Genomic DNA, 23478 nt, shown 5'->3' on the forward strand with positions numbered 1-23478 from the left:
CACAAAATGGAAACTTACTATGTTAGTTAACAAGAACACAAGAATTTCTGCAGCCTGCTGCTCTTCTAAAGACACAGGGCTAGCCATTGTAATTTGCTCTTGTTAACAACAAAATAAAAATAAAAATCTGGTACACAATAAAAATCAGTCTCCTTCCAGCCTTTAGGCATAGTTGGTTTTCCTGTTCCCTTCCAACCCTAGGGAGCCAGCTTTGAGATCAGATCCTATGCATGGGATCACACCACTGTAACAGTGGTGTTTCCAGGTGCTGCATTCCATTCCCAGCCACTGCTCCTGTTTTTGAGACCCATGCAGCAGTGTGTGGCTGTATCTGTCAGCCCAGACATCACGGCTTAGGTCTGTATCTTGCAAGATGCTTAGCTTGGCCAGTTCAGACACAGAGACAGACCCACTTCCACCATCCCTGCTACAAGAGAACAGGAAGATGGAACAAAGGAATGGGACAAATGAGCGAGTACCATCTGAGTACACTGAAGGAAGCTACCTGTAACTAATTGACTTTCTGGGGCTGATACCTTTATGCACTGTAGACTATAATAAAACAACTTTTTTTCTCCATTTCTGCCAGCTTTCAGGCCTCCGAAGTTCTAGCCATCATTGCTTAGGCTGCCACTACTGCTTTCTTCAGGAACTAGTTTTGTTTCTTAAATTTCCATGCAATGAGATATCAGCATGTTTTGCCCTGCTCCCCCTGGATCACACTCCAGACTTAGCTACAGGCTGAGGGAAGCAGATATGCACTTATTCTTGAACATCCCTGAGCCAAACCAGGATGTAGAAAACTGTTTAGCTCTTAGGGCTAAACATTTCAGTCACCTACAGTTCTGTGTTAACAAGCTGTTTTTCTTTCTATGATTGACTCAGGTATTACAATGTGGATTTATACCAACTGCAGTTAGACAAAACCTTTCAGCATGTCATTTAATTTCCAGCATTGAGCTACAATGCTAACGCAAATAAGAGCAAACTTATGCCTGTACTGTTAAGCTTCTTGATGCAAAGCTATCAACGGGCACATTGACACTGCCTCAAGTTAGGGACATGCTAAAATATCAGACTGAGCCTAGGGCATTCCAGATGTAAGCCCATAATAGACAGATGGAGACTCTGCTAAGTGATAGTAAATAAATCCTTTAATTGGTACATAATAGGACTTCTAGTAATGTGAAACACCAAATGACATGCCTTCCGTTCTATTAGCATTACTCTGAGTTTCATTGTCAAACATGAACATGGAAATCTTCAATGATCAGTGTTCAAAGAGCTTGGAAACGGGAGACACAGGTAAAAACACAGCCCAGGACAGACCCTTGTGCCCATCAGCAATGTAACATCAAGCCAGGCACAACATAAAGCTCCTTCTGACCATTCCCACCCTTTCTTATGGCTTGCTTCTGCTCTTGTGATACCATTCAAGTGTCATGGTCCCTACGAATGCTTCCCATAAGGCCTAATCACATACAAGCAGTTCAAGCCAAATTCTGATTAGTCCTTACAATGTCTGAATGCTATCTGTTCTGGCCCAGCTGAGGATGTGACAACCGAAAGCAGTCTTCACTACCATCATTTACAGTGCTGTTACCTCACCTGAGCAGAAAAAAGACACTATTATCTTGTGAACGAATGTCACTGATGATTACAGCAAGGCATATTGCATAGCTGCCATTAAGCACTGCCTAGCAGATCTGAGACAACTTTCCAATTTTGGATAAGCCCCCACATACTTTAAGAGATATATAATGGGTGTTCACTTGTGATAGGTACAATAATTACCATACCTTATATGACACCGACTCCACCTTTGGCTTCTTAACAGGAGTATGCTGCAGAGTGTCTTTTTTATCTGATAAAACTGAATAAAAAAGAGCAACAGTAAGTCATGGTCCTTTTCTCTTCTAAACAGTAGCACTCCTAAGCCTTTACTTTGAAAGCAATTCAAATAGAGTTATGTTTGACTAACAGTTAAGATATAGATTTCTTTACTGTAAATCACACAACATAAAGACTAGTTTTGGACAGCCAACGCACAAGACTCTGCCACACAGACAAAAAAAAATATTCTTAAAATATTCTTACAGGGCAGTTCTCTTTTTGTAGTGTTTTTCTTCCTTCTGATTGGAAATTCATCGATTTTTAGTTCACCATCATCTGACACATACTCATATTCATCTCGTACAGGTTTTGCTTTATCTTCTTTAAAATTCTGCAGTGACCCAAACACACTAGTATTCAGTTGGGTTTTGACTCCCTTAGAACTGAAAAAATAAAAATAAAAATAAAATAAATCAGTAACAATATACCGACTGGGAAACATTTTAATAGACAGAGGAAGACAATGAATACCTTTCCTCATACAGAAATCTCAGTCAATCTGAACACTTTCAGAGGTGCCAGAGCAATTTAAATCATTTTACAAACATGTTACTGTACCTACAATTTATATCCCCAAATACAATGCTGACCAGAGCAGCTTTCCTGGCTTGAAATAATCACTACAATATTAAGTTGTATCAAAGTATAACACGATATACATAATGGACACACAGCATGGAATTTTGGCATGCAGTGTTCATTTAAAAGTTTTTTTTTGCCTTTTTTTATGTACCCTGAATAGGATCTGCAGAAAATCATTTAATACAACATAAATTTAAACTAGTAAGAACCTGAAGTGCCAAAAAACAAGACATAGCACAAATACTGAAGGCAGTAGTCTCAAGCAAAATCCCAGCCTCAAAGGTAGATCTTTGCTGTTATGGACAACCAAGAAGGATTCAAGGTAAAATCAAGTTCTATAGTAAAAAACTTTCTGAATAAGTGTATTTTCTACATTGACCATAAATTCAGATTTTCACCTTCTTGTATAAAAATAAATAAATAATCACTAGACTTTAATTTTCTAATTAATGAATATTCTAATATTTTTACTTACCCAAGCAACTTCTTATTAGAGAAAGAGAATGTAAATTTGTTGTCCTTATTTCCTGATAAAGGCGTCTTTTCTGATTTGTGTTCCTCTTCCATTTTTAATAGTGAATCAGGTTTACTGTTCTGAAATGCAAAAAGATCCCCAAAACAAACAAACAAACAAACAAAAATAAAATCAGTTATATGAGTTGCTAATATTTCCTAGGTAATGTTAGAGAATCCATTGACCTGTACATAGAAAAAATATGCCCTGCAAATGAGGTAAGTAATAGAGAATTATAGTCTTCCTTAGACTGGATGGGTTCTAGTTCAGGGACTTGTCCCTGCTCAAGAACTTCAGCACCAGTTTAAGCAGTGCCCACCACAAATATGCCTGATGTTACATTTAAGTATAGCTCTCTTAAATTGGTACAGACTGAGATAAAATATTGAACACTGTTCTTCATCATCATGCTTGTGCAGCTAAGGACAGAATCTAGCACAGTGCCTGTAACATGACCACATTTTATTCCCAGGCTCCACTTGCTTCTTTCACACCTTCAGAAGAGCTTGAATTATGAATTTAATAACAGAGCCATTCATTCTTCAATTATATTTTAAGCATAGCCCTAATACTTTCCTAAGCTGTACTGGCTGGGTAATTAACTGGTATATATTGAACTGAACACACCAACTGTGACTGTTTTTAAACACAAAATTTAGAACTCAGATGTCTCTGTTAAAAGGTCAGGATTCTTAGTAGCTTTCTGCACATGGAAAGACACATGCTTCTGTTTCAAGGAATTTTTTTTGTACCTTTGTCATTAGAAGTTCGCAAAGTAAGCAAAATTCAGACAGCTATTTTTATGAGAAAGCCTATGTCACCCTGTTTTAAAAGGTACCTGGAAAAAAATTAGTTTATTCTATGGATGAATTTTTCTCACCCTACATTAGCTCTCTTGGGAAGCAAGGTTTTAGTTTATGGGGCGTGATTCAGATTTCATTAACAATATTTTTATGCCATCAGGAGTTATTGATCTGGAACTACTCCAGACTTAAAGTACTGTAACTAGGTTAGAGTAAGAACCACAAAAGTGATCAGCACTGAAAAATCTATTAGAAGTGTTCCCACCAGCTTCATCAAGGATAAGAATGAATAATTCAGCACATGCTTTTGAAAAACAGCCATACACCTCCTTTATTTGTGCTTACTTTGTTGGTTTTGGTTCAAATATTTTTCATTGGGAACTGAAAATTGGTGACTCGCACTCTCTGCTTAGGTAGGCCTGTAAACATTTCTCCACCATTGACTTATCTCTATGTGGCAGAACCAGCAACAAAACTTAACAGGAGACCTTACCTTATATTTCCATTTGGCTTCTGTTTTGCTTTTATTTTGCTCTCGAGCTTCAAATTTCTCCACCTCATTTTGCTTATTAGCTGTTTCTTTATTGGGAACACTTAAAACATTCTTTGCAGCCTGGGGAAGAAAATCAACTTGCACTCTTAATGAGGATGGTGCACTGGCATGTTACACAAATACGTTTTTATCTAGAATATAAGATGGTATATTTTTGAGAACTCCTTTTCTGATTTATTCCTTTTTGAATTCAAATGTGAGATTCAATCAAATATTGCTGTTTCAGAGACTGCAGAAGATTAGCTGCATTTCTCCTTCATATAGTAACATACAAACTACTAGGAAATTCAGAAGCATTTCAGAAAAGTTTTATGGAATCTTCTTAAGACAACATAAATAAAGTGTACAATGCATTATTCTGTCAGCACTTCAAAGAAATCTTGGCCTCTGCTGAGGTCAACAGCAAAATTTACATTAACAGACATCAAAATGAAACTTGTCCTACATGGACAAAACCAGAAGAAAACTACTGCTTTATCTTCGTTCACTCATTCTTGAGCAAAATCTCACGCAAGCAAGATGCCCCAGAAATAAGTCCATCTTGTCTGTGGACTGATCATGGAAACGAACACAAAAGTGATAGTATAGTAACACTTGAAATATTAACGTAATAGTACAGGGGCCAAAAAAAAAAAAAGTCTTTTAATTTTCATCTCACCTTCGTTTGGAGGGGGACCTGGCAGTAGTTTGCCAGACTCAGCTTGAATCAGTAGGTTTCTTTCTTCATATCAAATGAGTTACCAAACAAACAGTCAAATCAAACTGAGCAGCCAGGTTAAAAAAAAATAAAAAAATTAAAAAAAAAAAAAGGCAAACGCAAAACTCTCATTTACTTCAGTAAAGACAGGGTTTCACACTGTGTTGCTTAATTTTGTTTTCCATGAGACGTAAGGAGAGCTTTTATCCCCACTATGACAAGAACAGGGGGAGGTTAAAATACGACCCACCTTTCCCTTCTTTGGCGTCTCAATCTTTGTCAGAGCCTCCTTTGTGTGTGCCTCCAGCAAGTCAAGATTCGGGATGGCTGGCGGTGGACTCTCTTTTGCCTTCTTTCCTTTCTTTTTTCCTTCTCCCTTGACTTTTGGTGTTTTGGGAGGTTTGGGGGGTTTGGGAGGCTTGGGGGGCTTAGGAGGCTTGGATGGCTTGAGTTGTTTGGGGGTTTTCACAGTTTTTGGGGTCTTTTTTTTAGGGAGCTTTTCTACAGGTGGGGGTGGAGGTGTCACTTGGACGGGTGAAGGTGCATCCTCCTTCTCCACAGGACAGGTCTCCTCAGCATTTGTGTTGGCACTCGTGTCTGCTTTGCTGGCTTTCGAAGCATTCTGTAGTTTGGCACAAAGTAGGAAGGCATTCAGATCCACCTGTATCATGTTAGATATTCCCCTGCACCCTCCCATCCTTAGGGAAACAAACACCAGAGAAACCTCCGTCAATACAGGAGTAACAGCATCCACATCTCAGGGAATGGACACCACACCACGTGTCACAGGAGCGTTCTGCCCACTGCTAATTTCCCTTCAGCTGCTGCTCAAGCACAAGGTCGGCCTGGAGAAACTCCAGTGGTGAGGAAGGTAACTCTCACCAGGTTATATCAGGCAGGACTCTTAAATGGACTGCCCACACAAAAAAACGTATAACATGAATGGTCTTTTGTTTAAAATGCTAATCAGTTTGAGTACAACCACTTCAATTTAATTCAGATGTGACAATGTAGCAGAATCGTGTTTCATGCCCTCAGGTAAAATAAGCAGTGAAATAGCTGCCCAATTAAAATTGACAATGCCTAACTAATTATAAAGAAGTTATTTTCCGCTTAACTTGCCATTCCGACAATCAAAAAAAGGTACATGCTGCATCAAAGAGGGTAAGATAGATTTCAATTTTGAGGTCTTTGGATATAGTTAGAATGCAACACTTCCTTCTCAAAGCACAAATGAACTAGCTGCTATCACCTTGCACTGTCACACATCTCCACTGTGTGGAACATCATACCAGACTTATTGGACAACAGCTCAATACAGCCTCTGTGGGTTGTTGGTTTTCTTTGTTTGTGTGTTTGTTTGTTTCTGTTTCTTTTTGTTTGTTTTGTTTTTTTCTTTTGTTTGTTTGTTTGTTTTTAATATAATGATTATGTTTAATATAATAACTCTGCTTAGAAACCAGCCAAGAGCAAGGCCTCCTACTAGGCCAATGTCCAGAAGGATAGATAGCTCCTAGCTCAGACATCACAGGTAAGACCAATGAACATATTGAGCATGATTAGGAGATGGCAACAACATTTTCTGAGCTCTACTGTATTTGTGAGTAGGAAGCAGCTAACGTGAAAGGAAAAATAAGGATGGAGATGGGAGTGTGGCCAGTCCTGCTAGCATAACGTGGAGGAGGAAGGACGTAGGCCAGGCAGGGAGAGCATGAAGTCAAGGAGACAGCAAACAGGAGCCCAAAACATGCGGCCAGTCAGCCACAGACAAGAGTCCTGAAAACCCTACTGCTTAAACCTTTCAAATTATTTTAACAAACAAGATAGGGATAAAAAGATTCATTTATTTCAAGTCCTCTGTTTTAGAGTCTAGGTTATTAAAAAATGAACAGTGTAGTTATGATGAAAAGAGTACAAACCTCACTTAATCGTATTTCTTTGGCAAGGTCCTTGATAAGCTGTGCTGGTTTGAAGTTTTCTGGTAGTTCATCTTCATGCTCTGCTAAAGCCTAAACCAGAACAAAGCCAGACTGCTGTTTCTGTACATTTTTGTGTTTGTTGTTGTTGTTGGTTTTTTTTTTTCCAAAAATATAATAAAACTCATTAAGTGACACATTAATGTTTTTTCCAAACTATTCAAATCAATACTGACTATGTCAGTAATACGGAAAAAAAAATACATTTTATTTCTCCTTCTAGGTGTTATTGCTGTTCCTTCAGGACAACTACTTACAAAGTCAGCATCTTTTTTAGATATTATTGCATGTTCACAACTGTAACATCAGTTTGCTTACCCCCTTACATGACATTCTATAAGAAACTCCTTTTCTACATCTACACGGAAAGGTTGTCTCAGGATGCTGTCTTCAGTGGACCCAATAGGCACATACCTTGTCAGCAGAGTGGTTTGGGAGCTCCCTGGCAGGACTGAGGTTTTCATTCACATGCCACGTTCCAATATTCAAAGTTCAAATTTACCTAACTGCCAACACAGTCTGACTTCCTTTCACTACTTGTCATTTGCATGGCAAGTGGGAGAATAAAGAGTGAAGGTGACATGAAGAACAGGTCTTCTACATCAGACAGTCCTACTACAGGCAGTCAGGAACAATTCTGAATTCAGACTGTCTTTTTGCAGAAGGAAGCAGCCAAGACTCTGACTACATTTAAATCTGAGACAGCCACTTAAGTGATCTAAACTGTGTATGCAACAGTGTTTACTCAGCTGCTCACCCATTCTCCAATTGTTCCCATTTTCTGATTGAATGGCCTGCCTCTTGCAGCTAATTCCCCCAAATTTTTGGAGCAATGCATACAAGAATAACGTGGCTGAAATGACTGTAGTGGTAAATTCAGGCTGCAAATATCTTTAAGCCATCTCTCTGGGCATATATGTATTTCCTAGTTTAACTGATGTGTTGATTTCCAGGAACTGAGCACCTTGTGCACACAAAAATGAAGGTGTTGTTCTAGGCCTCGCTCACATACACAGCCTCTACTTTATTGATTTGGCACATGAAAATGCTCAGGGCCATGGAAAACATTTATTCAGTATCCTGTTGACCATAAGCAGAACTGATATTTTTAAAACTCTGATGGTACCTTTCTTATTCTCTGCTTACTCCTTATGTAACATTATAAAATCCCAATTATCACCCTCCTTCCCTGCTCTCCTGGTCCCTTCTCTTTGGGATTCTAGAGTTAGGTGTTTTGCTACGATGATACTGTCTGTTCCAGCATTTGTTCTTTGTTCCCATGACTGACAAACCTGAGGAACACAATATTAAAACAGGGTCTTCTCCTACCTGTTTCTTAGTCCATGACCTGAAAGCACCATTGAGAATTTTTGCTCCTTGGAGTAAATGAGCAGGTGGTTGTTGCCCAGCTTTGTGCAAACCTAAGCAGAGAAAAAGCAGTGCCATTCAAATGCTGAGAGCTGAAGTGGTTCTACATGAATTCTCTAATCTGAAAAAGTTTAAACTGTGAAAGTTAACTTAAAAGTTGGTCACCACCAACAAATCCCTATTATTACTTGATGGTAATACGGAGTATATTTACTGTGTCATAAATCCAACTCTGCCTTTCTATACTGTGGTTCCTGTAAATTATGTTTACACTGGCAGTCATCTTGGCTCTTTTCTTGGTCACATATTCAAGCTAGCTTCCATGTTCATACATCCTAGGCCATGGGCTTACAAAGCTGACATGAAAGGTTGTTTCATTCTGTCTGAAAAAGCAAGCATCAGTATGTGGAACCAAAGCTATACTGGGCAGAGCATTTCACTTCTCCTCTATGAGTACAAGCTTGGCTAAACTTTTCTGCTGGTTACAATTTTTATTAGTGTCTGTCACAAGGGGGCCCCCTTCCAAGGAACCCCACACATCACTTACTAGTTAGATAAAGTGTTGAAGATGTATCTGGTGGGTGTCTCTAGACATGTTCCATAATAAGAAACAGAGGCAAGGAGAAAAGCGAGCCCAAGTTTGTAGAGAACATAACATGCATGGACATTTGGATAAACTCTGAAGGAATATGATTTAGAAGATTTTGAATGTCACAGAAAACTTTGCTTAAATTCGGAGTGGTCCTGCTACCCTGCTGGCCCCATCACTGATGTTCCTGTGAACCCATGTATACATATGGCCTGCCAATGTACTTCCACCAGAACCATAAGAATTATGAGAAAAGGCGGCACTATTCCATCTGCCTTGGGCTGACAAAGCAAGCAGCTCGTTACGTTAAGACAGGGAATGAATCCGGAACTTACACTACCCAGCCTAGGTAGTTGGTTACAACATTATTTGCCTCTGAAGCAACTTAAATATTTTTTACAAAGATGAAACCTTTACTTGAGTATAGGTAAGAGGGATGGCTAAAGTCCTTCCTAGAGCAAGGTGGCAGGCTGATTAAGGTGACAGCTGGACCAGATCTGCACATTCAGCTGACATGTTAGAACTAGTTTTTAAATACTAGCAAGACTGATTTTGGCAACCTGTGGCTCATCAGCAGAAAATAAGAGTAAGTATTTTCAGGCCCCCAAATCTAAGCAATTAAGGCAGGAAAAGAAAAGCAGTTTTACCTTTGAATGTCTCTAATAGATGCTTTCCCATATACCAACATGCAGTTTCGAAGTTTGGAAATTGTGTTAGACTGACAATTTTCAATCGTCTTTCTACTTCATATGCCCTGCAATACAAAGAAAACTGAACTTAAAAGCATAGCAGGTCACAAGTATGTTGCACAGTGTCAAGCACTGCTCATAAATGCCTGAGGTTCACTTTGCAGTACACATGGAAGGGTATTTCTTTGTGCTGCTACCAAGTACTCTGGCATCAGACCAAAAGCAAAACATAAAAATAACACTAGTAAGAAACTGTGATATAGATGTAAGATATTTTTATTACGTTATTTGTCCAACATCAGTAAAGACTACTTCTACTGTTATTCACTGGGCAAAGAGCCCATCTGAGCAGGTGAATATGTATCCAGAAGGTAAATGGCATGTTCTAAGGCAAAAATCCTGACAGTTTTTAACAATTCTTCCTTCAGAATCTGGCCACTTCTGTCCAAACAGCTCACATAAACTTCCAAGCACTATGTAACAGGTGTAAAGATGGCTTGGAATAACCCAGCAAAGGAGAAACTGGTCAAGGGGCAAATATGTGCATGCTTTCCAAAATTCTCCCAAAGAAGCTACATCAATAACATCACTGCAAACGCAGGATAATTATTATGAGAGAGGATGACCAATTTATTAAAACTTGACCCTCTACCTAAATAAAGATTTTAAAAAACAGATTACCTCATCTGCATTTCAACACTTAGACTATGTAGAAAATGTCCTGCAAAGGCCAGGCAGTCTACAGGTGTTAGAGTTGCATAAATCCAACCTAGAAGAGAAAGAAAAGATCCTTGAGAATAAATACTGGGTCCATAGTAACAATGTGTTCACTACATGAACTTCATACTTCACTGTACAACTTACTTCCTATATACCAACACTGCTCCTCAGCCCAAGTCAGCACTAGAACCACCTATGCTTTGAACAAAGTTGCATTTGGGCCCTTGTTCAATTTGCACTAGTAAGGCCCAGTCCAGGGACTTGCTAAGCACCTTTCACTCACAGTCCCAGGATTACCTTCAACTGTGGCTATTTCAAATAGACAGACAGTGAAGGGAATATATTGCCACAAGTGCCCTTACTTTTTTATTGCTGTTAAAAGCAGCAGCAGTTACATAATAATAGCTGTTTTCACATCACTGACAATTCCTGACACTGACTTTATTGCAGTGTCAGAAACAGGTGTTTTCCAAACACTTATTTTCACACAAAAATCTACTTAATTTAGTCAATCTCCATACATTGTTCAATGTTTATTCCACCATCTGCTTCACACATGGTCATGAGAGAAATGAATATTCTTTATGAGTATCATCCTAGGAACTGAGAAAAACAAAATTCAGCACAACCTACAATGAAAGCCTGAGTCTATGAAGTAGCCTATAAAAATCTACGACACCCTGGTCCTCAGCCTCTCGTGAAACCATAAACACACATTCACACCATGCAGGCACCTTGGTGTCAAAGGGAATCAACAACCAAGAAGTGAAGCAAGCAATGCAACATGAGCTCTCCATTAGATATTGTGGCACAAAACATCAATGTCATGCTTGGGCATACAGAGAGGACTTGGGAGTTACTTCAACCCAGGTAGACCAAAAGTGGAACACTGTATGTACTAGTTGCATTTTAAAAGGCTGTTAAAATATTGAGAGAAAACTAAACGTTTAGGGATTGTTGTTGTTTTGTAAGCACATAAAATTGGACTTCTACCAAGAGTTAGACTTCATACGTTGTCAGAGAAAGGTAGTCAAATCACATTCCTCTAGCACTTTGGACATGCTGTTTCGGCAGCTGTAAAACAAACAGTAAACCTCACCTGTAATCGCCTGCTCACCTGAAGGAATGAAGAGTGTCTGTCCTTGTTTAACTGTGCATTTGTAACATTTATCTACCTGGTCTGCAAAAAACATTTCACTGTGGTTTGCTGCTGATTGCCAGCGTTCATAGAGAGAAATATTTGCAGAGGCTGGTTTGATGAGATAAAATATTTTTTCTCCCTGAATTAGAAAACACAATTAGCAACAAGCAGCCAAATCAATCAAAGCTTCACTGACATGGATACAAGCACACACAAATATTTATTTAAATAAATATATAGCATTACATATTTTAACACTATTTAAGTAAAAACTACTAGTCAGCTTTGTAAAGGAGGGCTGAAATACTTAAATCACTAGCTGACTACATTTGCTCAGATTAGTGGGGCAGATGGCACAAAAAGTTTACATTGTCAGGTTCCATTACCCTGCAAAAGTAGGATGTAATATCTTCCAGGTCTTAGGAGATGTACTTGCAGAAGGCACTAAACAAATATTCACATCCTAATAGAGTGAGAATACACCAACAACTTCCACATGACAAGTAAACACTACTGAGAGTGTACCCACTGACGGCAGTTAAGGCTTTGCATATTTCTTATGTAAGTGGACCATTGGGGAAAAAAATGAGATCAAGAGAATTTTAGGATGGTCTTCACATATAAAATGTAGTTCGTTACTAAATACATTGCAAAAAAGATGAACCCTCACCTTCAGCACATGGTACCATGCAGAAGCTCCTCCTGAATCTATGTGGAAATCTGTGTAGCTGTCCTTCACACAGATCAGGCAGTACTTGGTCACTTTTGGTTTAGCCAGAAGAGCATCATCAGGCCAATAGTTTTCCACCCAGGACAACTTCTTAACTATATCTGGAGGTTCGACAAAACTGGACATCCTGTATAGAGAGAATTAAAAGAAAGCATGCATCTTTTAAGAAAAAAAAAAATAATAATGCAAGAATCTCAATACAACCAAAAGTGGACTCTGACTCTATTGCTTCAATGGCAATATGAAGCAACAGCTTACATATCAGTGGAACTGGTTTTTATTCAGAAACTTTGTGAAAACTGTTTTCAGATATAAATTTAAGGCTTTTTTCAGTATGATGATGCAGCAATGACCCTTTGAATTCTTTCAGTAGCAATATTTATGATGAACTGTTTATATTTTCCAGTTTTTGCCTCTTGCTATGTAGGCTAAGTTACCAATTGTGCTGTATCCCAGCCACTTTTCCAGCCCCCTTCAGAGAAGTTAAAGGTGTGCACTCTTACATAAGTGGTCTAGTAAATCTTAACAACTTTCAGGTTAAACTGAATAGTAATAAAATTTACAGTATTGATACTTCAGACATGTGAACTAAATAAGTCTTGATCTGCTGCTGAAAATCAGTTATCTTTTTATTTAGATTGATTAAATTACATGAAAAACTCTGAAGAAGAAAAGATATAATTTGGTTGATAATGTTAATATATTTAAAGTATGATATATAATTAATTTATATATTGTCTTATTTACAGTAAGCATACAATTTAAATACATTATATAAATTATATAAGTATACTGTATATTATTAATCACAGCCAAAATGACGTGGTGGCGTAAGAAGAAAGTATTCTAAGTCTTTCACCCCCAAACATGTTAGATTTTATATTTAAATAGTGAAAATTTGGCCTACTATTTGCAGGAGGTTGAAGTTCACTGTTGGACACTCTAAAATATCACTTCCATAAGAGTATCTGCACTTCAAACTAAAATTAAAAGCTCTCATGTGTCATTTATGCTCACTGTCAAATACTGATAACAATAGCCCCATTTAAAATGGCAGGGAAAGACAGAGCAGTGCATTCAATTAAAACGTCACTGTCTATGCTAAGAGATAAAATATTTGCTAGTTAATGTCTAAATTAGCAGCATATGAGTGACAGCCCCAATAGTCCTTCAGAATAAAAGATCTCCCGTTATTCTCTGATAATGGCAGAAAGCTAAAAAATTCCTACTGGAAATACTGGTAATCTTAGAAGCCTGTAATTACTACAGAAGCTTTCTGCAGGAATGGGTGTGCACTACTAAAACACTAACTACAGGGCTTGAGGTTAAAATGGCTTAAAAAAATAAATAAACTCGTAATTATTCATCAGCTTACTTTTTAAAGGCTATATTAAGTCTACTGTCCTCAGCTAAAATAGAATGGTCCCCAAAACCACCGTTCTTTGTTGTTGTTGACACTCATCATTTTCTGTGTTGCGTTTATACAAAAAGGAATCTCTTCCTCCATTAACACTTCCCATTAGAGCATTAGATACCCAGAAGGACTACAAGAACTGTAAAAATGATTTACACAGTTGCATAAACTTCAATATATTATAGATGCATCTATCTATTTATAGAATAAAATCATAACTATATAAAGCATAAAGTAATAACTTGAACTCTTAGGCATTTACATCAACTAATTATCCTATGTGTATAATTTAAATATAATATAAAGCATATAATTTAAAGCATGAGAAGAATAGCAGTTTTTCTGTCATTGAGGATTGATGATATTCACATAGCCAGTATCATGACATATGTCTCACTGAAACACTAAAGCACCTCAGCCTCAAATGCAGAGCTCATCTGGTAGTGTTACACATGCATACAGACACACATGAACTTTCTGTTGAGACGTCAGCATCACTCTAGTTCTTCACTGCTGTCATCCAGATTATAGGTTAACTTGCAAAAGCACCAAGACTGAAACTTGAACACATAATATAGGACTACAAAATCATAATCATTTCAAACTTACTCTCATTCAAGGACATCCAGTGACATGTTATTCCATACCCAGAGCCACATCTCATTTATTTACTTTAAACAAAAGATTTCAGTATGTAATATACAATGCACTTGTGCCAGTGCTATATGAATAGGGTGCTCACTATGTCACAACACATTTTAAAAAAGAATGCTTCAAGGAGAACACATTAAAAGATTGCCTTAATCTGGAAGAAGAGCTGTCACTGATTTACATACATCATGAGTCTCATCTCTCACAATATAATAGTTTGTATTATATATGCATATATATGACTCCTTTTGTCCATGTTCTCCCACAGACCTATGCTGTCCTTCTTTCTTTGGGTCTTACCAGTATGTGTCAAGCCCCACCTAAGATCATAATAGGAACATACAACATTATCACTCACCACCAGGACAAGGCAGAGAATTCTCTCCTGGAACAACTAGTTATGTCCTAGTTATAAGTATCTAGTATACAGTTGAACTGAATTAACTATACCTGTACTACTGGAGTTAAAATAAAAATGAAAAGACGTAAAAACATTCCATTCTGATATGTGAATGTTGATGGCACATGAATGGTGATGATACGCACATCTGAATTACCATGAAAAATTCTGGCCCAACTAATCCACACCATACTCTTCATACAGCTACAGCACTTTCATTTCCGTGCTTTCCCTAAAATGGCTACATATGGACAAAGCCATACTTGTCAGCATCACAAGAAACCAGGATCCCAAGGCTAGAGCAGTACTTCCTAAGAAGGGAACCACTAGAGAAGGTGGAGGCTGCTCAGAATGCAGCAGTTGGACCCCAGAGCACTGCGTAGTGCCGCAGGATGGACCAGCTCACCTCGTGTCCGAGAACTCCAGGTTAGTCACATTGAGGACCCTTTTCCTGTTTGTACTGTAGTAGTAATCCACAAATTCCTTCAGCTTCATCTTGCAGTCTTTCTGTTTGGTGACATCAGTGACATCAACACTTCTCTCTGGTCCTAAAAATTAATTCAATAAAAAAGGGAGATTGATTGGTGGCCTGACTTGTCCCATTTTGTATGCTTAGGTGTGAGTTAACATTTCCAGAAACATCTTGGGCATTTTATTTGTTGATTTTCTTAGCTTTTGTAATTTATTTGGCTTACATACAAAAACTGCACATGTATAAAATGGTACTTTTTTATTCATGCCCCATGATAAAATTATTTCCATGGTTTTTATTTTTAAAGGATTAATATTATTTTTCATTACAGACATTATTTGCTTGGTGAAAATTATATGCAAATACCTGAATATCTATGGAGTAAGCCCTACCCACCACACGTAAATTTCTTGTGATTGAGTGTAATACTGTACAGGATATCTTGTCAAGCAGATTTTTCAGGACAGTTTTCCTCACGCTCTATTAAAAAATTTATTTACAATTTTTTTTAAGAAATATTTCAGGTGTACCATGAAATTTTTGACTTCTTTTATCACATTAGGAGAGCAAGAAAATATTTTTCCCCCTACAAAATGCCAACACAGTAATGACATATTTGGCAATCTCATTTGTGGTGTTCCATCCTCTACTGCTTGCTTATGATTGTTGCTAGAAGACATTCTAGGTACAATGTAATAAACTAAAAAACAGTGAAATAAATTCCTGCTTGTGAAATCTCACTGAAGCCAACCAATGCCATGGAGGTTACACCAGCATTTTATTTGTTCTGTTCACCTTAAAAATCTGGTGCCAGCTTTGGATTAAATAGCCTGTGCTCTTCCTGTTCTTCCCTTCAGCTTTTCACTAACAGTTTTTTTTCGTTTTGTTTTTGTTTTGTTTTGTTTTGGGGGGGGGGGGGAGGAGGAGGACGAGGAGGTGGATTATTTCAGCTAGAGGCTGAGAGAAAGCCAGCAGATGCATGAGGAGCACCTAGGTCAAACAAGAAAATCTGCTAAGTGTAGCAGATGGGCAAGGAAAATATGTTTCCTGTAGAAGCAATGGGATAGAAATGACAATAAAATCAGAGGTCTTGAATTCTGCTTTATTCATAGTTATCTCACTGCACACAGTCACTGCAAGAGGAACAAAGGCAGTCAAGAACAACAGTGGCTGTTGACAGCATCCACCAGTTTGGGGAATAGGTCAATGGCCTGGTAAGTACCACACAGAAGGAGGAGTGGTTAGCAGGTTATAAAAGGAGATAAAGGGAGCCCTGAAACACAGACATACATTAGAGCTGGAGTCATGGCTCCAAAAGGACGGCAGTTTACCAGAACACTGGAAGGAACAAGAATCTCATTGGAACTGACACAGAAGAGAGACAGAGTGAGAGCGAAGAAGAGACAAGATCACACATGCTAAAGGAAGAAGGATGTAGAGATGAGACAAGTGACTTCAGAGCAGTTCCATGGCTCCTGGCCAAGGTATGTTTTCCAAGGGTGGATGACGTGATGACTTGCAAGATGCAGTACAACACCCTGCCCAGGTTAGAGTCTGGAGGATGCCAGCAGAAATCCAAATGGCCGGCAGCAATGACAAAAGCTCTGTGAACTGACCCCAGTGTAGAAATAGACTGCCTCTACAGAGTGGGAGTCACAGTCTGGTATTTCCTTCAATAAAAGTGAGATGGCAGCAATCAATTAAGACTTGGCCCAAAGGAACAATTTATTGATACTACAATGACTATTTTAATGCAGTGCTACGGAGTACAATGTGGTCTGGCTCAGGTTCACAGTAAGATACACAAGTTGGTACAAGAAACAAGTGTGGATTAATTGCTAATTACAGGCTACCACTACATAATAAATCTTAAAGTTTGCATAGCTCAAGGTCTGATGTCAGTATTTTACAATAACATAACCTCCTTCCTCCTTTGGCCATAAAACACACATATACGCCTCCTATCCCCAAAACCTAGTTTTCATTGCTGTCTGTAAAATCACAAGAGAAAATACTAGTGATTCTGAGCTAGCAGGTAGCAAGCAATGCCAGTGCATGCTGCCTTTCAGTCCCTCACCTCTCACAGTACAGCCCACTAGGACCATGCTGACTCCTGGAGAAAAAAATTACCCTGGGATTATTTTGACTCATACCAAAAGCCAAACTTCTCTGCCATACCTGGGGGATGGAGGAATATGTGCAGGGTGTGCAACACCCTCTTTCTGCTTCTTCCAGGTTTCCTCTATAGTGTATGTTGATTGGCCTACATACGGGTTATACGGCTCTGAAGTTTTGAGCTCCCTCCATCTTTCCAAAGCCTTCATAGATTCTTGTTAGAGACAAGATTCTGCAAAGACTCTTGTTATTTAACCTGCAGTTGACTGCCACCTTTCCCTACTGCTGTTCTGCACCGAAAGGCAGACCAGGAATATTCCAGGCAAGGGAGCCTTTTTCACAGCCCTGGGACCATTTTTAAAGAAGTAAACGAGCTCTAGCAAGTAAAACGTTACTGCTGCCCCATACGCACCAACGTAGTTTTCAACATCGCTGACGTAGAACGTGGGTGCTGGTACAGACAATCCCAGTCCATCCTTCTTTGGAACCAGGATGGGCTCTGTGAAACCATTTTCTTCCAAATACTCTGTTGTTAGTTGGCTGCCTGGCACTTTCACTACTATATCTTCAGCACTAGAAAAGTAAACACAGGTAAGGTTCAATGGTAAGGTGCTTCTAGGCAGAGCTTGGCATCTTCTGCATTTCACTACTGAAAGGAAAAAGTTATAAGCAAACAAGAATAAGCTGACACCATCAGGTAACAGTCACTTCTCCCCAATGCCTATGTGGCATTTTTTGTTCAGTTGGGTGTCTCAGATCTTTTTGAGACCTAGAGACCTAGAATGACCTAGAATAGACCTAAAATAACTCAATTCTCTTATTTGAAAAAAATGCTTGTCTTTTTTTTTTTTAAAAAAAAAAAAGGAAAGAAAAAAGAAAACCCAGACTTCCTGAAGCAGTGGATTCTAGGCACCCAATTCTTAGCTTGTTTACAAATGCCAGCTATGCTATGATTTTTCTATATTGCTGTGGGTAGCTCTACCGAAGTAAGCAGTATATGAATGTGAACTCTAGTATGACTTGTCCGCCTTGTTTGTTTAACATCCAATTTCCCACATAAATAAGTGGTATATTTGTTGAACGCCAACCAAAAGTGTTCTCTAAATAGCAAATTTGCAGATAGGCAAGAATGCACAATGCCAACAACTATAGACAAAAAAAAAAACTATCGGTCATGAAATGTACCAGTTCATATTTGAGTTCTGATTTTATTTTTTAAAGAAAACAGTTATTTTGAGAACCCTCAAACAAACAAATTCCTATTACCTGGAATAAGCACTCTATATGCAAAGCACCTCTGAGAACCAGGCAAAGCCCTGTCTTCAGAAGAGACTACACTAGATACAATAAACCCCAAGGTCTTGGGAAATTCACTCAACAAGGCTAAAAATCAATAGTCTTTCAGATGGCATTAGGCTACATGGTGTTTTAGGCTGTCACTGAGACCTGCCCCGTCTAAACAATGTTTTAGCAGCATCCTGTACTCGTCTGGAGTACATTGAAGTGACTACACATGATAGAAAGCCATGGAATCAGAGGTTCAGATCTCTTTGTGCCTAGAGAGCTAATTTCATTCCTATGAACCATGCTGACCATCACACCTAACTGAAAAACCCCAGTTATATGCAAAGGAGGTGCATAAGACAAAAGCCATAACGCAGCATATTGCAAAGCATGTAAGGCATACTAAAACCATCTGCAACCAACACACTCGACTCTAATACACCAACTACTGGAAACTTCTGAAATAACAGCTTACAATGAGAGACTATTTTCTGAACTACAGGAATCTGTCAAGTTACCAGTGATTAATGTCAAAGAAATTAGTGTTAAATATTTAAATTTAAAGAAGGTAAAGTTTAAAATGCTACATAATCTCAAATAAATTGTCCAGGAAATACTTTGCAAATCATTCTTAAGTAGTCAAATAAATTGTTCAGGAAATACTCTGCAAATTGTTTTCAAGTAGCTGAGAGGGCTTCAAAGTGACTAATAAAAGGGCAGGTTTATCAAATGATCAGTTATTTAAACCGACAACTGTAAAAAGAATTTCAAGGCCAATTTCTAGATCTTTTCTAGAGCAAAATGTTTTGAATTCAAAGTGAAAACTGAGTGTACTCTAACCGATCGTCAGGCCTAAAAGCGCTCCAGCAGCTGTTGCTTGCTGTTTGCCTCTCTTTGAGCCAACCTGGGTAACCCAAGCAACTCTTTGGTCTTTCTGAAGATATTTCAGGCCTTTCCTGCAGCGTGGGGACAGCCAGCTCCGCCATGGGCAGGCTGGGGACAGTGGAAATAATAAAACTTTGCATGTTTACGCCCAAAAGCATTACTTCCCAGAACCTTGAAGGCCAATACGTGACTGCCCTCTTCTGCATCAGTTCTGAATTACAGCTCACGTTTTCAGAGTTACCAAAAACGGGCGGAAAAACGGGCAGGATGGGCGATGGCACTGAAGGGCACGGCCAGGCGTTACCTGTGCTCCGTCCCTGCAGGCACGAAGCGAGCCAGGCCCCAGTCTCAGCCCTGCCCAGACCGCCATGCGATCAGCCGGGCCTGCAAGACACCAGGCACATGCTATAGGCCTTGGATGCCACCATCACAGTGTCTGGCGCTGGCATGGACACAGCCCCAGTATACATTGCTCCACAGGGACGGCCCAGGCCAAGTACCGAACACCAGATGCCCTGCTGATGCCCAGTGTTGGGCGCATAAGTGCTTGAGCAGGGGTCTGTAATTACCAGGCTTCGTGAAGCACATCGGGCATGTGGGAGGCAAGGCAGGGGAAGTGAGAAGTGCATTCCTTTGCAGGCACTCATTTGGCAGGGCTTCCCAGGGAGAATAAGAATGCAAACTTGCCAGATGCAAGCAGGGGTAAGATGTAGAAAACAGCTCACTTCTGGATCATCCCAGCCACAGTGGGCTATCAGGAGACAAGGTTAGTCACTGGGTCTGGGAGAGCCCGGCTCACACCGCAAGCAACATGCGGCCCCAGCAGTGCCACAAGGACAGCGGTGGCATGGTGGGGACCCACACAGCCTGCCCATGCCAGCACTTAGCACCATGCTCCTGCTGCCATGCCACAGCGTGGGCACCCAGAAGCAGCATGGCCTAAGGCAAACAAGGAATTATCCATGCACACTGCTGGCAAAGCAGAGTGAAGACCACCAGAGAGGCAGCCAGGTGGGCAGCAGCGTGAAACACTGAGCATTAGGGAATATACCACTGATCCAGTGTTCATGGCACTGATCCTGCTGCCTCACAGGTATGTTCTGAGGCTTGGCAGGGATTACAGCATTCTGTATTTATGCAAACAGTAGTGCCAGGCAGCAGTAACATATGAAGGATGGAGGCTGGAGGTTTTAAAGAGCAAGATGTAAGCTATGGGAAGAACCTCAGAGGAAGGCAGCATTTTGGGAAATTAGATCCTTGCCTGTGCTCTTACAGCTTGACACTTCTTTGCTGCCCACAGAGTACTTATTAGCACAGGGAGGGTTTCCTGCTTTAGAGAACTGGGATACCTCTTGACAAAGTAGATACTAATTAACTGAAGCTAAGCTCCTCTTTAAATTCCAGGTAATCTTGTGAGCTGATAATGAAGAGGAAGAAAGCATTTGGGAAACAAAGAACACAGACTAGAACTACATGTAATGACAGGAGTGTAAGACTGAATGAATCAAATTCATCTATCTTATGGAAAGCTCTAGAGCATATTCATAGATTTCAGTTACCTCCTGGGTATAAAATAGCATCTGACAGGTTGTTACAGGTATGTCTAGTGTATCTGGCATTACTATAACTTTGAATAAGCACAGGAAACAAAGGTACCATGCAAGCCAAAGAAATGGATGGTGAGAGAGATTCAGGAGCAGCAGCAGTAACAAATGGGAAGCCGCAAATCGTCCACATAGGCTGGGTGACTTCCTCTGCTGTCCTGATACAGCGTAGTCTTTCAGTTTATTCTCAGTTTGAGCAAATGGTATTGATATACCATTAAACCTCTGCTGTTACATCTCACATACTCATTTGAGTCTGGTTTGCTTCTGTATGTGCCACAGAAGTGTCTAGTAATGATCATGCCAAAATGGAGTCTGACACCTACATTGAAGTACCTGAACAATTAATTTTTTGTTATTACTACTGTTACTATTCTAATGCTATTTTGGTATTAAAAAAAAATCAGCTGCATGACACGAATTCAGTTTTTTGCTTGTTTGCTTTCTTCACTATTCCTTTTGATCTGAGTCTCACCGAGGGACTAACTGGTTATAATTGATTGTTGTGTTCTGTGAATCAGACATGAAGTTTCTGTCTTTAAACGAAGACCCCCGGTTTTCATTTCATCAGATTCTGACTGCTGAGCATTGGGTTTTGTTCTGTGAACATCTGCAGATTTCATTCATTTTCTTTAGAAGAGAAAATTTCTCAACAAGACTTTGTTTTACTTATGCCAGAAGTGTCAATGCCAGAGGCCTGAATCTTGCAGGGACTCGCTTTGACTACAGACCGTACTTGCTCAGTAACTTTATTTTGGCAGGAGATATTTTCTGATTTGGCAGCATGGATTTCCTTATGTGTGCATGGAAGTGGGAAACAAACAAACAAAAAAAAATGGAGGTCCATATTTTTAAATAATTTGGGAATGACTCGTAGATACTGAATATGTGAGCACAGATCTTCCAAGTATATGCAAACCTCTCAGACACGCAGGCATAGCACATACACTCAGTCAAATTCCCGTTTCTTTAAATTAGAGAAGAAATCCTATACAGTTTTGTATAACTTTCAGCAAGGTGCTGAAAGCATTAACTGAGAACACATCTCCCTGGAGTAACTGGGGAGACGAAGACATTCACTAAAAACTAGATGAATTGCTATGTTCTCTGAAAGGAATGTCAGTCTTGATGTGATCACTTACTTCTTAGGGTATATTGCTGGTTTGGATTTTGTGTACAAGCCTAGGGTTTTGGATTCAGAAGCTGTTTGTACCTGCAATTTCAGAGGCTATCCTAGGCTACTGAAAACATTGTGCCTAGACCTTAATCCTTTTTTATTAAATTAGCTTTGCAACCTTTCAAATTGTTCTGTACTTAAAAACGGCTAAGACAAAAATAAAGCAGGCCCAGATAAAAATAGCCAAAGAAGTAAAAATACTGGGTACTGAATTAAGTGAAATACATCTGTAAGCAAGCACTACAACATTCTGCAGTGGTATTTTCAGCCTTTTCCTTAACCAGCCTAATAACTGATATTTGAAATTAAAGTAAGATCAAATCTTCTGTAAAATTAAGAAGTTTTGTGTTTACCAAGTACATTTTACCAGTTTCTATGGGTACTTCTAAAATAATTAGTCATTAATAATTAAGAATTCATTTGGCTAATGCCTACTTCAGAAAAAAATAAAATACCACTCTTACAAATGGCTGTGAAGCAGCCTAATAAAGTGCGGAACATGTCACCTAACAATTAGTACTATTCATTACCCCAAATAAGAGAGTCTTTGTCACTGTAGCAACTGAGGATGTCATTGTTCTTTTCAAGATGGAGAGACTTCAGCAAAACCATTAGTATTTCTGAGAGCTGGATAATTCTATGCAATAAATTTGTTAGTCTCTTATTCAAGCATATGTTGTAGGGGCCAAACACATTCTTGTTCTTGTCTTCACACATACTCGCATCTACTGAAATCCGCAGGAGCTGGGTTCAGTCAACAGTAGATTTTAATACTGCTGCACAAACATGGAAGAGCCAGGGACATCTGCAATAAGGAAGTGTTCACTTAAACTTCATAACCCTGCACTATCCAATGCCTTCAGCAAGAAGCTGAACAACAATCAGCTTCATATGAAATGGGCTATATCTGCTTTTCCACAAGAGCACTGTTTACTTATGCAGCCAAACAACTTACCTTGGAAAAGTACGACTTCGAAGTTCCTTTATAAAGACTTGACTCCCGTTCTGTACAGGTTTGACCTCTGTAGTCTGTCCAGTATCGTGTTTATGCCAATTTCTTTTCTTTTTCACTGAAAAAGAATGTGTTGGACAGTAGCATATGCTAAGTAGAAGAAAATTATTAAAACATTTGAAGGAAGGACAAATCTTCATGGCATTTCTTAGGTGAGCAGAGAAGAGGGGACCCCCACTAAGCTGCCATGAAAATTTCAGTATTGCTCT

General features: G+C 39.2%; 1 protein-coding gene across 4 annotated transcripts in view; it reads right to left on the bottom strand.

Moving 5' to 3' along the window:
* Positions 1 to 23478, bottom strand: part of PHF2 (PHD finger protein 2) — a 95662-nt gene that overhangs the window by 16400 nt on the left and 55784 nt on the right. For all 4 annotated transcript variants that reach the window (XM_068694090.1, XM_068694087.1, XM_068694088.1 and 1 more), the window contains 14 exons: positions 23213 to 23327; positions 17720 to 17880; positions 15127 to 15268; positions 12196 to 12382; positions 11502 to 11664; positions 10346 to 10433; positions 9623 to 9729; positions 8348 to 8439; positions 6962 to 7051; positions 5293 to 5664; positions 4286 to 4405; positions 2951 to 3069; positions 2098 to 2276; positions 1800 to 1873 (listed from right to left, as the gene is read on the bottom strand). In XM_068694090.1, coding sequence (XP_068550191.1) covers positions 1800 to 1873; positions 2098 to 2276; positions 2951 to 3069; positions 4286 to 4405; positions 5293 to 5664; positions 6962 to 7051; positions 8348 to 8439; positions 9623 to 9729; positions 10346 to 10433; positions 11502 to 11664; positions 12196 to 12382; positions 15127 to 15268; positions 17720 to 17880; positions 23213 to 23327 — 2009 coding nt within the window. The remainder of the gene's footprint in view (positions 1 to 1799; positions 1874 to 2097; positions 2277 to 2950; positions 3070 to 4285; positions 4406 to 5292; positions 5665 to 6961; positions 7052 to 8347; positions 8440 to 9622; positions 9730 to 10345; positions 10434 to 11501; positions 11665 to 12195; positions 12383 to 15126; positions 15269 to 17719; positions 17881 to 23212; positions 23328 to 23478) is intronic.

The sequence above is a fragment of the Anas acuta genome, chromosome 11 (genome assembly GCF_963932015.1).
Source record: "Anas acuta chromosome 11, bAnaAcu1.1, whole genome shotgun sequence".
In the NCBI taxonomy this organism is placed as follows: Eukaryota; Metazoa; Chordata; class Aves; order Anseriformes; family Anatidae; genus Anas; species Anas acuta.